Below are 13310 nucleotides of genomic sequence, written 5' to 3'. Positions count from 1 at the left end.
GAAGGCCTGTAATCAAATCCCACTGGCCCTCAAGGCCAGATTCCCTGGGGATTCCAAGTTCTTGTGTTATATCCTCAGGCTGGGAAGCCTGACGTGGGGTTCAGAACCTTCACAGCAGTGTGAGAACTTCTTTGGTTTTATTGTTCTCCAGTCTGTGGGTCACCCACCCAGCGGGTATGGGTTTTGATTTTATTGTGTTTGCACCCCTCCTACATCTGGCTGTGGCTTCTTCTTTGTCTTTGGACATGGGGTGTCTTTTTTTTTTGGTGAGTTCCAGCATCTTCCTGTCAATGATTGTTCAACAGCTAGTTGCAATTTTGGTACTCTTGCAGGAGGAGATGAGCATACATCCTTCTACTCCACATCTTGACCAAGGTTTTCTCATCGACTCTAAATACATATGTTTTCTTATTAAAGGTTTGTATTTTAAATTTAAGTTTTGGCTGCACTGGGTCTTCAATGCTGCACCTACCTGGGCTTTTCTCTAGTTGCGGTGAGCATGAGCAAGAGCTCTTCTCTAGTGGTGGTGCTCTGGCTTCTCCTTGTGGGGACTTCTCTTGTTGCAGAACACAGGCTCTAGACGCACAGGCGTCAGTAGTCGCAGTTCGTGGGCTCAGTCGTTGTGGCCCACAGGCTTAGTTGCCCCACAGCATGTGGAATCTTCCAGAAGCAGGTATCAAGTATGTGTCCCCTACATTGCAAGGTGCATTCTTTACCACTGACCACTGGGGTCGCGTCCAGTGGTAAAGAAGTCTGATACACATTTACTGAATAAAAATCTGAGAAAATACAAACAAGCATAAATACTCAGCTAATATTTAGAGAGCCCTGTGATATTCATACTGTCAGTCAGTAGTGAGGCCTAGAGTTCTTGTCCGAACCTTCAGGTGACTGGTCAGAGTTTAAACAGTTAAAATAAAGGGGAGGTATATTAGTTGCAAATAAAGGGATTCAAATTTAGCCAATTGTCTTAGGTTGATCTTGGGCTTCCCTGGTGGCTCAGATGGCAAAGAATCTGCCTGCAATGCAAGAGACCCGGATTCGATCCCTGGGTTAGGAAGGTCCCCTACAGAAGGAAATGACTGCCCACTCCAGTGTTCTTGCCTGAAAATTCCACGGACAGAGGAGTCCATGGTGTCACAAAGAGTTGGACACAATTGAGCGGCTTTCACTTTTTCACTTTCAAAGCCTTTCAAATTAAGCTAGTTGTCTTAGATTCATTTTAGTTTATAACCATGAAAGGAAATAGGAAGACTATGGTACCCACCTGTAACCCTAGAGAGTGTTAAAAAGAAGCAGTGGTGGATGTACTTACATTTTTGGTACAGACTGTGAGCCAGCTAGGATTACCAGTTCCTGGGGTGTTGTCATGATGACACTTTTAGTCAGGACCAAGGTAAGGACTAGGTAATTGTACTAAGAGTCAAAGACATGAATGTAATTACCTTGGGAAAAGATGACTAAGTGCTTTGGAGTCTCTGAATTGTGCAGATATTGGATACGACCCTCCGAAGAAAAACAAATATTTTCTTTGTGTGTATTTCTGGGTGTTTGTAAACTGTGACATATGGATGTGTGCATTCATATGATTTGATATTGGTGACAGCTGAAGCACAAAGTATTTATTTTTCCTTTTTGTGTTCAAACAAACAGGAGAGACAGAAGATGAAACAGAAGAGAAAAGAGTCAGAAAAAAGAGAGAGAAGAAGAGAGGTACGGGGACCCTGGCATCCTTGGCAACAGAGCCAGCTCCCCAACCCGAATCTCTTGTCAGAGGCCAGAGGAAGAATGCTGCCAGCTTCTTCCAGGAGCTCCAGGAAGAGCTGCAGGGTGCTCCTGCTGTGACCCCCAATGGTTCTCCTGTAGGACCTGTAGTCTCTGGAGCTGCAGCAGCCTGCTCTCCCCCAAGGAATGACAGGGAGCTGGTAGAAGTGGTACAGTTTCACAGCCGAAGTAAAAAAAGAAAACAGAAGCCAGATCAAGACGAGAACACAAAGGTAATAAATTGGCTCATATGGTGAAAACCCTGATGTTGTACTGCCACAGTTCTAGGCACTGGGATGTAGCAGTGAACAAAACAGGCAAAAACTGCCCTTCTCTCAAGGAACTTCCATTCTGATGGGAAGCAGAGGGATTCTGCTGAGCAGCAGTCTCAGGCTGCATTTGTAACTCTGGCCCAGAATTCAGTCCACGAGAGAGGTGTGGTTGCTTATCCAAACTTTTTCACAAGTTTTTGTCAAGGTCATTGCAGAAATCCAGATGTTTACATTTCTGTTGCTTTCCGCATGTCCTGTAAACTTTTGTCTGTCAGCAAAAGAAAAAGAGGATTATCTTAGTTTCTTGGGGCTCCTGTAGGGAAATTAATTCTCTCACAGTTCTGGAGGCCCAAAGTCCAAATTATGGTGTTGGCTGGGCCCTACTCCCTTCTTCAGAGGGTGAGTTCTTCCTCGCTTCTTCCATCTTCTGACAGTTACAGAACTCTGAACTCTGTCTGTACATGGCCTTCTTCCTGGTGCCTGAGTCTCAAATCTCTTGCCTTTCTTTTAGAATGACACCCATCATTGGATGTGTTACTGTTCAGTCGCTAAGTCATGTTCAGCTCTTTACGCAGTGGACTGCAGCATGACAGGCTCCTCTGTTATCCATTATCTCTTGGAGTTGGCTCAGAGTCATGTCCATTGAGTTGGTGATGCTATCTAAACATCTCATTCTCTGCTGTGTCCTTCTTTTGCCTTCAGTCTTTTTGAGCATTAGAGTCTTTTCCAAGAAAAATCAGCTCTTCGCATCAGGTGGTCCAAGTATTGGAGCTTCAGCTTCAGCGTCAGTCCTTCCAGTGAATATTCAGGGTTGATTTCCTTTAAGATTGACTGGTTTGATCTCTTTGCTGTCCAAGGGACTCTCCGGAGTCTTTTCCAGTACCACAGTTTGAAAGCATCAATTTTTCGGTGCTCAGCCTTCTTTACAGTCCATCTCTCACATCAATACATGACTGCTGGAAAAAAACGTAGCTTTGACTAAACAGACCTTTGTTAGGCAAAATGATGTCTCTGCTTTTTAATACATCATTGGATGTAGGGCTACCCTAAATCTGGGATGGATCTCATCATGAAATCCTTAACTTGATAACGCTACAGAGATTCTTTTTCCAGAGAAGGTCACATTCACAGATTCCTGGCATTAGTGCATGGTTATATCTGTTTGAAGACCATGATTCAATCCACTGCAAAGACAGCTAGGCTTGCATATTCTTGATGAACGTGTGAACACAGGCTAGGATGTAGCCATATCTCCTTTGATCCTAGGTCAGCTTTCCAATTCTTATAGTATCCAAGTACTGGGGCGATGGGAATTCTTACAGGCACATAAGAAATGGATTCTTTTGGCCCTTGTAGCCAGAGCTCCCAAGCTGGCCAACCAGGGAGCTTCCAAAGACTGGTATTCTTTACCATAGGGTACTACAGTGGGCCAGACAAATGTTAGTATTTTCTGTGTGTGCCATGATATGAAGAAGGTTGGAGAACAGTGCTGTGAAATACAGTACTGCCTTTGGGGAATTTAACTGACACTAAGCACCTAGATACCCTCGTTTCCTGGAATGTCTCAGTCTTTAGTTTCCTCTTATATCGACTTGTTCATCCTTCTGGAATAGAGTTTTATTTTGTTTTTTCTAATTTTTTTTTTCTAATTTAAGAACAAAATTTAAAAATTTAAAAAAAACAAAATGTTTTTTCTAATTTTAAAACAAAACAATTTTGATTTGTCCTTTCTAGGACAAAAAAAGTTGTCATTGAATGAGTCTGTATCTCCCTGTCTCTTAATAATAGAACACGTACAGCGGCCTTTTCCTTTCTGCTCTACAGAATCCCCTTTTCACTGTAGTTGGCTTTTCTCAGGAACCTCAGCTCGTTTTACCTTTGCATGTGGACCTTTTCGTTTCTTTGTTTATTCTGGGCTGCGCTGAGTCTTCGTTGCTGCGAGGGCTTTTCTCTACAGTGGTGGGTGGGGCTGTTCTCCAGCTGTGGTGTGTGGGCTTCTCCTTGCCGTGGATTCTCCTGTTGCAGAGCACGTGAGCTTCAGTAGTTGTGGTGCACGAGCTTAGTTGCCCTGCGACGTGTGGGATCTTCCTGGACCAGGGACTGAACCTGGGTCCCCTGCGTTGGCAGGTGGATTCGTAACCACTGAACAAGCAGGGAAGTCCTCGTTTTACATTTTGGACTTCCTCATCTTGATGAAATTTTTTAGCTTTTCTTGGTGTTCTGCCCTTTTCTTCTTTTAAAAATTTATCTTCTGAAGATGTAAATGTGTCTGGCTAAGGAGACAGTATGTGAACACAATGAAAATACATATGCCCATAAAAAGACTTTAGAATGTTGATATTCAATATATAAATAACTGCAAATTAATATAGTGCTAGTCATTATGGCATATCCTGGGTATAAGGCACACCAAGCAAAGGCCAGTTCTTTGGAGTAATTAGGACACATAATACTATGCTAAGAGTTTGCAGAACATGGGAAAATGTACATGTTGTGGCTCCTGCTCTCTGAAAACTTACAAGTCACCATCAGACAGTCAAACAGACATGGAAACAGACATGATAAAATAATGGTGGCTTCCACTGACCAGTCACAGGAACAGCTGGTCATCTTTGAAGTATTCCGTTTGTTTTTTATTCCTGTTTTCCTTTTATTTCTCCATTTATGTGGTCCCCCCCACTAGTTGATTCTCCATGTGAGTTCCTGTTGCCGTCTGTTGTCTGAAGTACTCTTGTGAACACAAGAGGTACTGGCAAGTAAGTGACCCCCTTTCCCCAGAATTTAGGTTGTGCCATCAAAAATGATCCAACTACACAGTGTATTGAAACAGATATTCTTGGGTGTGATATGGTGATTTATAATAAGAAATATTACATTAAACATAGCCCCTGTTTCTAGCATAGAACTCCTAAAACTCTTAGAATTTCTTCAAAGATGAGAGAAATAAAGGTGTCTTTTCTGTTAGTGAAGTGACTTGGAAAGCATCCTTGAGTGGGAACTAGTTGCCAGGAGAACCAACCTTGTGATTAGAGGACTGGATAGTTCAGTCCTATCTCCTGACCTCTGGAGAGGGCAGTCAGTCAGTCAGTTCAGTTGCTCAGTCGTGTCCGACTCTTTGCGACCCCATGAATTGCAGCACGCCAGGCCTCCCTGTCCATCACCAACTCCCAGAGTTCACCCAAACCCATGTCCATCGAGTCGGTGATGCTATCCAGCCATCTCATCCTCTGTCGTCCCCTTCTCCTCCTGCTCCTAATCCCTCCCAGCATTAGAGTCTTTTCCAATGAGTCAACTTTTCGCATGAGGTGGCCAAAGTACTGGAGTTTCAGCTTTAGCATCAGTACTTCCAATGAACACCCAGGACTGATCTCCTTTAGGATAGACTGGTTGGATCTCCTTGTAGTCCAAGGGACTCTCAAGTCTTCTCCAACACCACAGTTCAAAAGCATCAATTCTTCGGCACTCAGCTTTCTTCACAGTCCAGCTCTCACATCCATACATGACTACTGGAAAAACCATAGCCTTGACCTAACGGACCTTTGTTGGCAAAATAATGTCTCTGGTTTTTAAAATGCTATCTAGGTTGGTCATAACTTTCCTTCCAAGAAGTAAGTATCTTTTAATTTCATGGCTGCAGTCACCATCTGCAGTGATTTTGGACCCCAAAAAATCAAGTCTGACACTGTTTCCGCTGTTTCCTGATCTGTTCCCATGAAGTGTTTGGACCAGATGCCATGATCTTCGTTTTCTGAATGTTGAGCTTTAAGCCAACTTTTTCACTCTCCTCTTTCACTTTCATCAAGAGGCTTTTTAGTTCCTCTTCACTTTCTGCCATAAGGATGGTGTCATCTGCATATCTGAGGTGATTGATACTTCTCCCGGCAGTCTTGATTCCAACTTATGCTTCTTCCAGCCCAGCATTTCTCATGATGTACTCTGCATATAAGTTAAATAAGCAGGGTGACAATATACAGCCTTGATGTACTCCTTTTCCTATTTGGAACCAGTCTGTTGTTCCATGTCCAGTTCTAACTGTTGCTTCCTAACCTGCATACAAATTTCTCAAGAGGCAGGTCAGGTGGTCTGGTATTCCCATCTCTTTCAGAATTTTCAACAGTTTATTGTGATCCACACAGTCAAAGGCTTTGGCATAGTCAATAAAGCAGAAATAGATGTTTTTCTGGAACTCTCTTGCTTTTTTGATGATCCAGTAAATGTTGGCAATTTGGTCTCTGGTTCCTCTGCCTTTTCTAAAACCAGCTTGAACATCAGGAAGTTCACGGTTCGTGTATTGCTGAAGCCTGGCTTGGAGAATTTTGAGCATTACTTTACTAGCATGTGAGATGAGTGCAACTGTGTGGTAGTTTGAGCATTCTTTGGCATTGCCTTTCTTTGGGATTGGAATGAAAACTGACCTTTTCCAGTCCTGTGGCCACTGCTGAGTTTCCCAAATTTGCTGGCATATTGAGTGCAGTACTTTCACAGCATCATCTTTCAGGATTTGGAAGAGCTCAACTGGAATTCCATCACCTGCACTAGCTTTGTTCGTAGTGATGCTTTCTAAGGCCCACTTGAGTTCACATTCCAGGATGTCTGGCTCTAGATAAGTGATCACACCATCATGATTATCTGGGTCGTGAAGCTCTCTTTTGTACAGTTCTTCTGTGTATTCTTGCCACCTCTTCTTAATATCTTCTGCTTCTGTTAGGTCCATACCATTTCTGTCCTTTATTGAGCCCATCTTTGCATGAAATGTTCCCTTGGTATCTCTAATTTTCTTGAAGAGATCTTTAGTCTTTCCCATTCTGTTGTTTTCCTCTATTTCTTTCATTGATCACTGAGGAAGGCTTTCTTATCTCTCCTTGCTATTCTTTGGAACTCTGCATTCAGATGCTTATATCTTTCCTTTCTCCTTTGCTTTTGGCTTCGCTTCTTTTCACAGCTGGAAAGGGCAGATGTACTCAATTATGCCTGTGTGAGGAAACCTTTGAAACCCCACAGAGGAGCGGTTTGGTTTGGACAGCTTCTGGGTTGGTGAGCATGTGGAGGTGCTGCAAGAGTGGGGCCCAGAGAGGGGGTGCAGGGTCCTCTCTGCTTCCCACATGCCTTGCCCTCTGCATGTCCTCCATCTGACTGTTCCCGAGTTACAACCTTTTAGAATAAACTGGTGCTCTAGGAAGTAAACGGATTTTTTGAGTTCCATGAGCCACTTGAGCAAATTAGTTGAACACAAGAAGGGGCTCAGGAGAACTTGCAGTCTGTAGGTGGTGGGTCAGATGTGCTACATGTAACAATCTGGGCTTGTAGCTGGTCTGAAGTGGGGATGGTATTGTCAGACTGAGCCCTTTGCCTGTGGAATCTGTGTTGTCTCCGGTACATAGTGTCGGAATTGCACTGAGCTGTGAACACACAGCCGTGTGTTCTGTGTGTGTATTCTAATCTACAGTACACGCTTTATTGTACACTGGCTCCCACATGTGAAGCAACCTTCTTCCCTACATTGGAGTTGGTAATCAGAACCCCTTTTAATGGACTCATCTGGGAACTTGGCCACCATTGGTCAGAGAAGGCAATGGCACCCCACTCCAGTACTCTTGCCTGGAAAATCCCATGGGTGGAGGAGCCTGGTAGGCTGCAGTCCATGGGGTTGTGAAGAGTCTGACACGACTGAGCGACTTCACTTTCACTTTTCACTTTCATGCATTGGAGAAGGAAATGGCAACCCACTCCAGTATTCTTGCCTGGAGAATCCCAGGGACAGGGGAGCCTGGTGGGCTGCCATCTATGGGGTTGCACAGAGTCGGACACAACTGAAGCAACTTAGCAGCAGCAGCAGCAGCCACCATTTGTATATTTAACCCATTCCAGATATCTGACCTGTAAGTAAACTTCCTGATCATGTCCTATTTGTAAAGTTCTGATTACAGAAGTAATTTGATAAGAAATAGTAGGTCAGAGGTCACCTTTACATTGATTTGTTCATTCATTTATTCCGTAAGTAATTTGGTACCTACTATTTGCCAGACCCAGGAGATGCCACAGTAAACAAGATAATAGTCCTCGGCTTTCATGGAGTATATTGTTTGTTAGTGCAGTCAGGCAAACCCTGCATAAATTAATAATATACTTTAAAAGTGTTTTAAATACTCTGAAGGAAAGATGCAGGGTCCTGAGAGTAACAGGCAGAACCTCCATTGGAGTAGGTGGTTGGAAGTGTCCGAGGAGGTGACTCTAGGCTGACACTGTGTTGAAGGGTGCCAGGGATGGGAGAGAAGAGAGCAGTGTAGGCAGAAGATGGCTCTGCTGATGTCCTGAGCTGTATTGAGGTCTGTAAGGTTCTAGGAGCTGGGAGACTAGCAGGAGGAGGACAGTGGGGAGAAGGTGTGAGCTGGTGGAGAGACAGGCTGGGGCCAGACACACCAGGCCCCAGAGGCTTGGGGCCTTCAGATTTAAAGTGCATGGAGAACCACATGGAAGAATTTAAGCAGGGGCGTGAAGTGATCTGATTTATATTTTAAAAGATTGCTGTGTCCCCTGCATGGTAAATGGATTATAGGTAAAGCAGTAGCCAGAGGCATGAGGGGACTGGGTGAGGTGTTTACTGCAGGGTCCAGGATCAAAATGGGGTGGCCTAGACTTCTGATTTGAGAGTGGAGTGGATGAGCCCACTCTTTAATGAGTGAAAGGCTGCCTGTGAGGAAGAAAGTTCCTATGCTCTTAAGAAAGGGTCAGGTGTAGCTTAAATGATCCAAGTATTATTCAGCTGTCAGGGCTGTATCTGATAAGCCTATTTCTCCACCCTTAACGCGGGTCCATCTCATGAACCTTAGCCTCCTCTGTGGCCTCTGTAGAAAAGAGACAAGAAAGACATAGTAAAAACAATAGAGCAGTGTACCGTAGATCAGAAGGAACGCGTGGATCCTATGGCATGGGCTGTGGTACACATAGACTGCTTCTGAGCATGTAATGCATTGCTGAGTAAAGATTTGCCAGTATTTCCTGAAAGCTTACTGTGTATATTTGTTGCTCAGTCATGTCGAACTCATTGCAGTCCCATGACTGTAGCCCACCAGGCTCCTCTGTCCATGGGATTCTACAGGCAAGATACTGGAGTGGGTAGTCATTCCCTTCTCCAGGGGCTCTTCATGACCCAGGGATCGAACCCAGGTCTCCCACATTGCAGGAGATTCTTTACCATCTAAGTCCCTAGGGAAGCCCCATTTCCTGAGTGGTTGCTGTGTACTAAAAGTGATTATTTATGTTCCTTAACTAGTTCAGTATTTCATTGAATCTTCACAATTCATGTGACCTGTTTTCCTTTTGCAGAGGGGATTGATGCCTAGAGAGATTTAATGATTTGCTTGCATATAAACAGTCACCCCACCATCCCATATAAACAACTCTAATACCCTAGAGCTTTGGAAAGCACAAGTTTAGGTGTTTTTTTGTTTTTTTTTTTGTATGTTTGGTACAGATTTATTTGGCAGCAAAACTGACCTGAACTGATGTGAGGCTTAAGAGTTACTTTTGTTGGTTCCATTTGACATAAATATTTATAGGCGTTGCTACAGAAATGTGACTGTGCTTAATTATGAACTGCTGTCTTAGATCCCACTGAAAATAGTAAACAATATCCCATTGTGTACCATTGAATGTGAAAGATTACAGAGATCTCTTCAAGAAAGTTAGAGATACAAAGGGAACATTTCATGCAAAGATGAGCAAAATAAAGGACGGAAATGTACACAGTATTCAGTATATTCACAATATTTCCTTCTGAGTTTTCTTAGGATTCCAGATGAAGGGTTGTGGATATGAAAAAAGTGCTCAAGTTCTGACCCTAGGCTTTCTGGCTTAAAAGCTGTTTGCCTAACTACGACACTAGTGAGAGGAGTGTAGGTTAGTTAGGCTGTTTGTCCCTTGAGGAACACGAGTGCACTGCGCCAGAAGTGTCATTAGCCCTACAGACATTCTGTCCGGTTATTGCCCCCGCTTCTTACTGCCCTCATAGTCTCTGTAGTATGCCAGCCTGCGTGCATGCTCAGTTGCTGCAGTCATGTCCGACTCTTTGCAACCTTGTGGACTATAGCCTGCCAAGCTCTTCTGTTCATGGGATTCTCCAGGCAAGAATATTGGATTGGGTTGCCATGCCCTCCTCTAGGGGATTTTCCTGACCCAGGGATCAAACCGTAGTCGTCTCTGTCTCCTGTGTTGCAGGATGATTCTCTTTCTGCTGAGCCACCTGGGAAGCCTGCAGTATTCCAGGGCTACCTTGAGCATCACCCTTCAGCTGTACCAAGTCCCCTGCTCTTTAGTGGATCCAGTCAGAGAGGTATTAGGAAGAAACTAATCTAGTTGAAATAATTTTTGAATTAATTTATTTTAATTGGAGGCTGATTACAATATTGTGGTTTTTGCCATACATTGACATGAATCAGCCGCGGGTGTACACGTGTTCCCCATCCTGAACCCGTTCTCACTTCCCTCCCCACCCCCTCCCTCTGGGTTGTCCCAGTGCACCGGCTTTGAGTGCCCTGTTTCATGCATCCAACGTGGATTGGTCATCTGTTTCATGTATGGTAATATACATGTTTCAGTGCTATTCTCTCAAATCATCGCACCCTTGCCTTCTCCCCAAGAGTCCAAAAGTCTGTTTTTTATATCTGTGTCTGTTTTGCTGCCTCGCATATAGGGTCATCGTTACCATCTTTCTAAATTCCATATATTTGCGTTAATATACAGTATTGGCGTTTCTCTTTCTGACTTACTTCACTCTGTATAATAGGCTTCAGTTTCATCCACATCATTAGAACTGATTCAAATGCGTTCTTTTTTTAATAGCTGAGTAATATTCCCTTCTGTATATGTACCACAACTTTCTTATCCACTCATCTGCCAATGGACATCTAGGTTCCTTCCATGTCCTGGCTATTATAAACAGTGCTGCAATGAACATTGGGGTACATGTGTCTCTTTCAATTCTGGTTTCCTCAGTGTGTATGCCCAGCAGTGGGATTGCTGGGTCGTTTGGCAGTTCTATTTCCAGGTTTTAAGGAATCTCCACACTGTTCTCCATAGTGGCTGTACTAGTTGGCATTCCTACCAACAGTGCAAGAGGGTTCCCTTTTCTCCACACCCTCTCCAGCATTTATTGCTTGTAGACTTTTGGATGGCAGCCATTGTGACTGGCGTGAGATGGTACCTCATTGTGGTTTTGATTTGCCTTTCTCTGATCATGAGTGGTGTTGAGCATCTTTTCATGTGTTTGTTAGCCATCTGTATGTCTTCTTTGGAGAAATGTCTGTTTAGTTCTTTGGCCCAGTTTTTGATTGGGTCATTTATTTTTCTGGTATTGAGCTGCATGAGCTGCTTGTATATTTTTGAAATTAATTCTTTGTCAGTTGCTTCATTTGCTATTATTTTCTCCCATTCTGAGGCTGTCTTTTCACCTTGCTTATAGTTTCCTTCATTGTGCAAAAGCTTTTAAATTTAATTAGGTCCCATTTGTTTATTTTTGCTTTTATTTCCATTACTCTGGGAGGTGGGTCATTGAGGATCTTGCTGTGATTTATGTCAGAGAGTGTTTGCCTGTGTTTTCCTCTAGGAGTTTTATAGTTTCAGGTCTTAGATTTAGATCTTTAATCCATTTTGAGTTTATTTCTGTGTATGGTGTTAGAAAGTGTTCTAGTTTCATTCTTTTGCAGGTGGTTGACCAATCTTTTAATGCTCAGGGCTGTGTTCCTGCTTTGCTGGAGGTTTGCATGGAATGTCTTGCTCTGAAACTTGTTGGCTCTTGGGTGGAGCTTAGTTTCAGTGTAGGTATGGAGGCTTTTGGGTGAGCTCTGGTCTATTAATGTTCCCTGGAATCAGCAGTTCTCTGGTGCTCTCAAGTTTTGGAGATAAGCCTCCTGCCTCTGGTTTTCAGTCTTATTCTTACAGTAGCGTCAAGATGTCTCCATTCATATGGCACAGATGATAAAACATCTAGGTTAATGGTGAAACAGTTCACAGTGAGGGACACCCAGAGAGGTTCACAGAGTTACATGAAGAAGAGAAGAGGGAGGAGGGAGATAGGGGTGACCAGGAGGAGAAGAGGGGGAGTCAAAAGGGGAGAGAGCAATCAAGCCAGTAATCACACCCTTAAGTGAAAATGAATACTGAACATTAGATTCTTAAATTTAGGTACAAAATTGATAACAAATACCAAAAGCAAAGATTAAAAATCTAGAGTAAAGGTTAGACTCTCAAAAATACAATATTAAAAATACAAAACAAAATCAATCACAAAAATTATAAAAAAATATATATGAAATTTGCTTTAAAAATAGGGTCTTTTTTTGCAAGGTAATAGTAGGTTATACTAATGAAAATTAAAGTTGTAACAAAGGACTTAAATTTAAAAAAAAATTAAAAAGTGATAATAGTAAAAGTATACCTATGAGTTTCTCTGGAGCTGTTGTGGGCAGTGTGGGGTCAGTTCCATTTCAGATAGTTCCTTGTTCCAGCTTGTACTTGTTCTTAAGGTCTATAGGCCCCCTCCAATGCATGCTGCTGCTGCTGCTGCTAAGTCAGTCGTGCCTGACTCTGTGTGACCCCATAGACGGCAGCCCACCAGGCTCCCCCGTCCCTGGGATTCTCCAGGCAAGAACACTGGAGTGGGTTGCCATTTCCTGCTCCAATGCATGAAAGTGAAAAGTGAAAGTGAAGTCGCTCAGTCGTGTCTGACTCTTAGCGGCCCCATGGACTGCAGCCTACCAGGCTCCTCCGTCCATGGGATTTCCCAGGCAAGAGTACTGGAGTGGGGTGCCATTGCCTTCTCCCCTCCAACGCATAGTCAGTGTTAATTAACTACAGGGTTTTCATTTGTTGCACCTGTCACTTCCAGAGTGGTTCCCTCTTTGTTTCTTTTGGCTTCCTCTGGAAGTCTCTTCAGTATCTAATTTCCACCCTGACACAAGGGGGTGAAGGTGGTCACTTATTTAGGCTCACTTGTTCAGTTGTATTGTGGGGAGGGAGGAACACAGCAAACAAATATCACTGGCGTGTGTGGGGAGTGCTCGCAGTGTGTGGACCACAGTGGGTCTGCCGCAGCTCCAGGTTGCTCAGCAGGGGCACTGTCCAAAGCGGGCCCTGTGTTTCATGTACTTCCCAGGTCTGAGCTGCTCAGGTTCAGGTTCTCGGGTACTCCACAGGAGCACACACTCGGTTGGGTGTGTGTTTTGTGCCCTTCCCAGGTCCGAGCAGCTCAGGCAACTGGGTGCGTGGCGAGCGCAC

At 43.8% G+C, this 13310-nt stretch overlaps 1 protein-coding gene across 1 annotated transcript in view; it reads left to right on the top strand.

Annotated features, from left to right (window-relative positions):
* The window catches only part of FSAF1 (40S small subunit processome assembly factor 1), a 32851-nt gene that overhangs the window by 3097 nt on the left and 16444 nt on the right, over positions 1-13310 (top strand). The window contains exon 2 of the mRNA XM_070781974.1: positions 1654-1997. Coding sequence (XP_070638075.1) covers positions 1654-1997 — 344 coding nt within the window. The remainder of the gene's footprint in view (positions 1-1653; positions 1998-13310) is intronic.

The sequence above is a fragment of the Bos indicus genome, chromosome 28 (assembly GCF_029378745.1).
Source record: "Bos indicus isolate NIAB-ARS_2022 breed Sahiwal x Tharparkar chromosome 28, NIAB-ARS_B.indTharparkar_mat_pri_1.0, whole genome shotgun sequence".
Taxonomy (NCBI): Eukaryota; Metazoa; Chordata; class Mammalia; order Artiodactyla; family Bovidae; genus Bos; species Bos indicus.
Note: the sequence above shows the minus strand (reverse complement) of the source record. Positions and strands in the feature narration are given on the sequence as shown.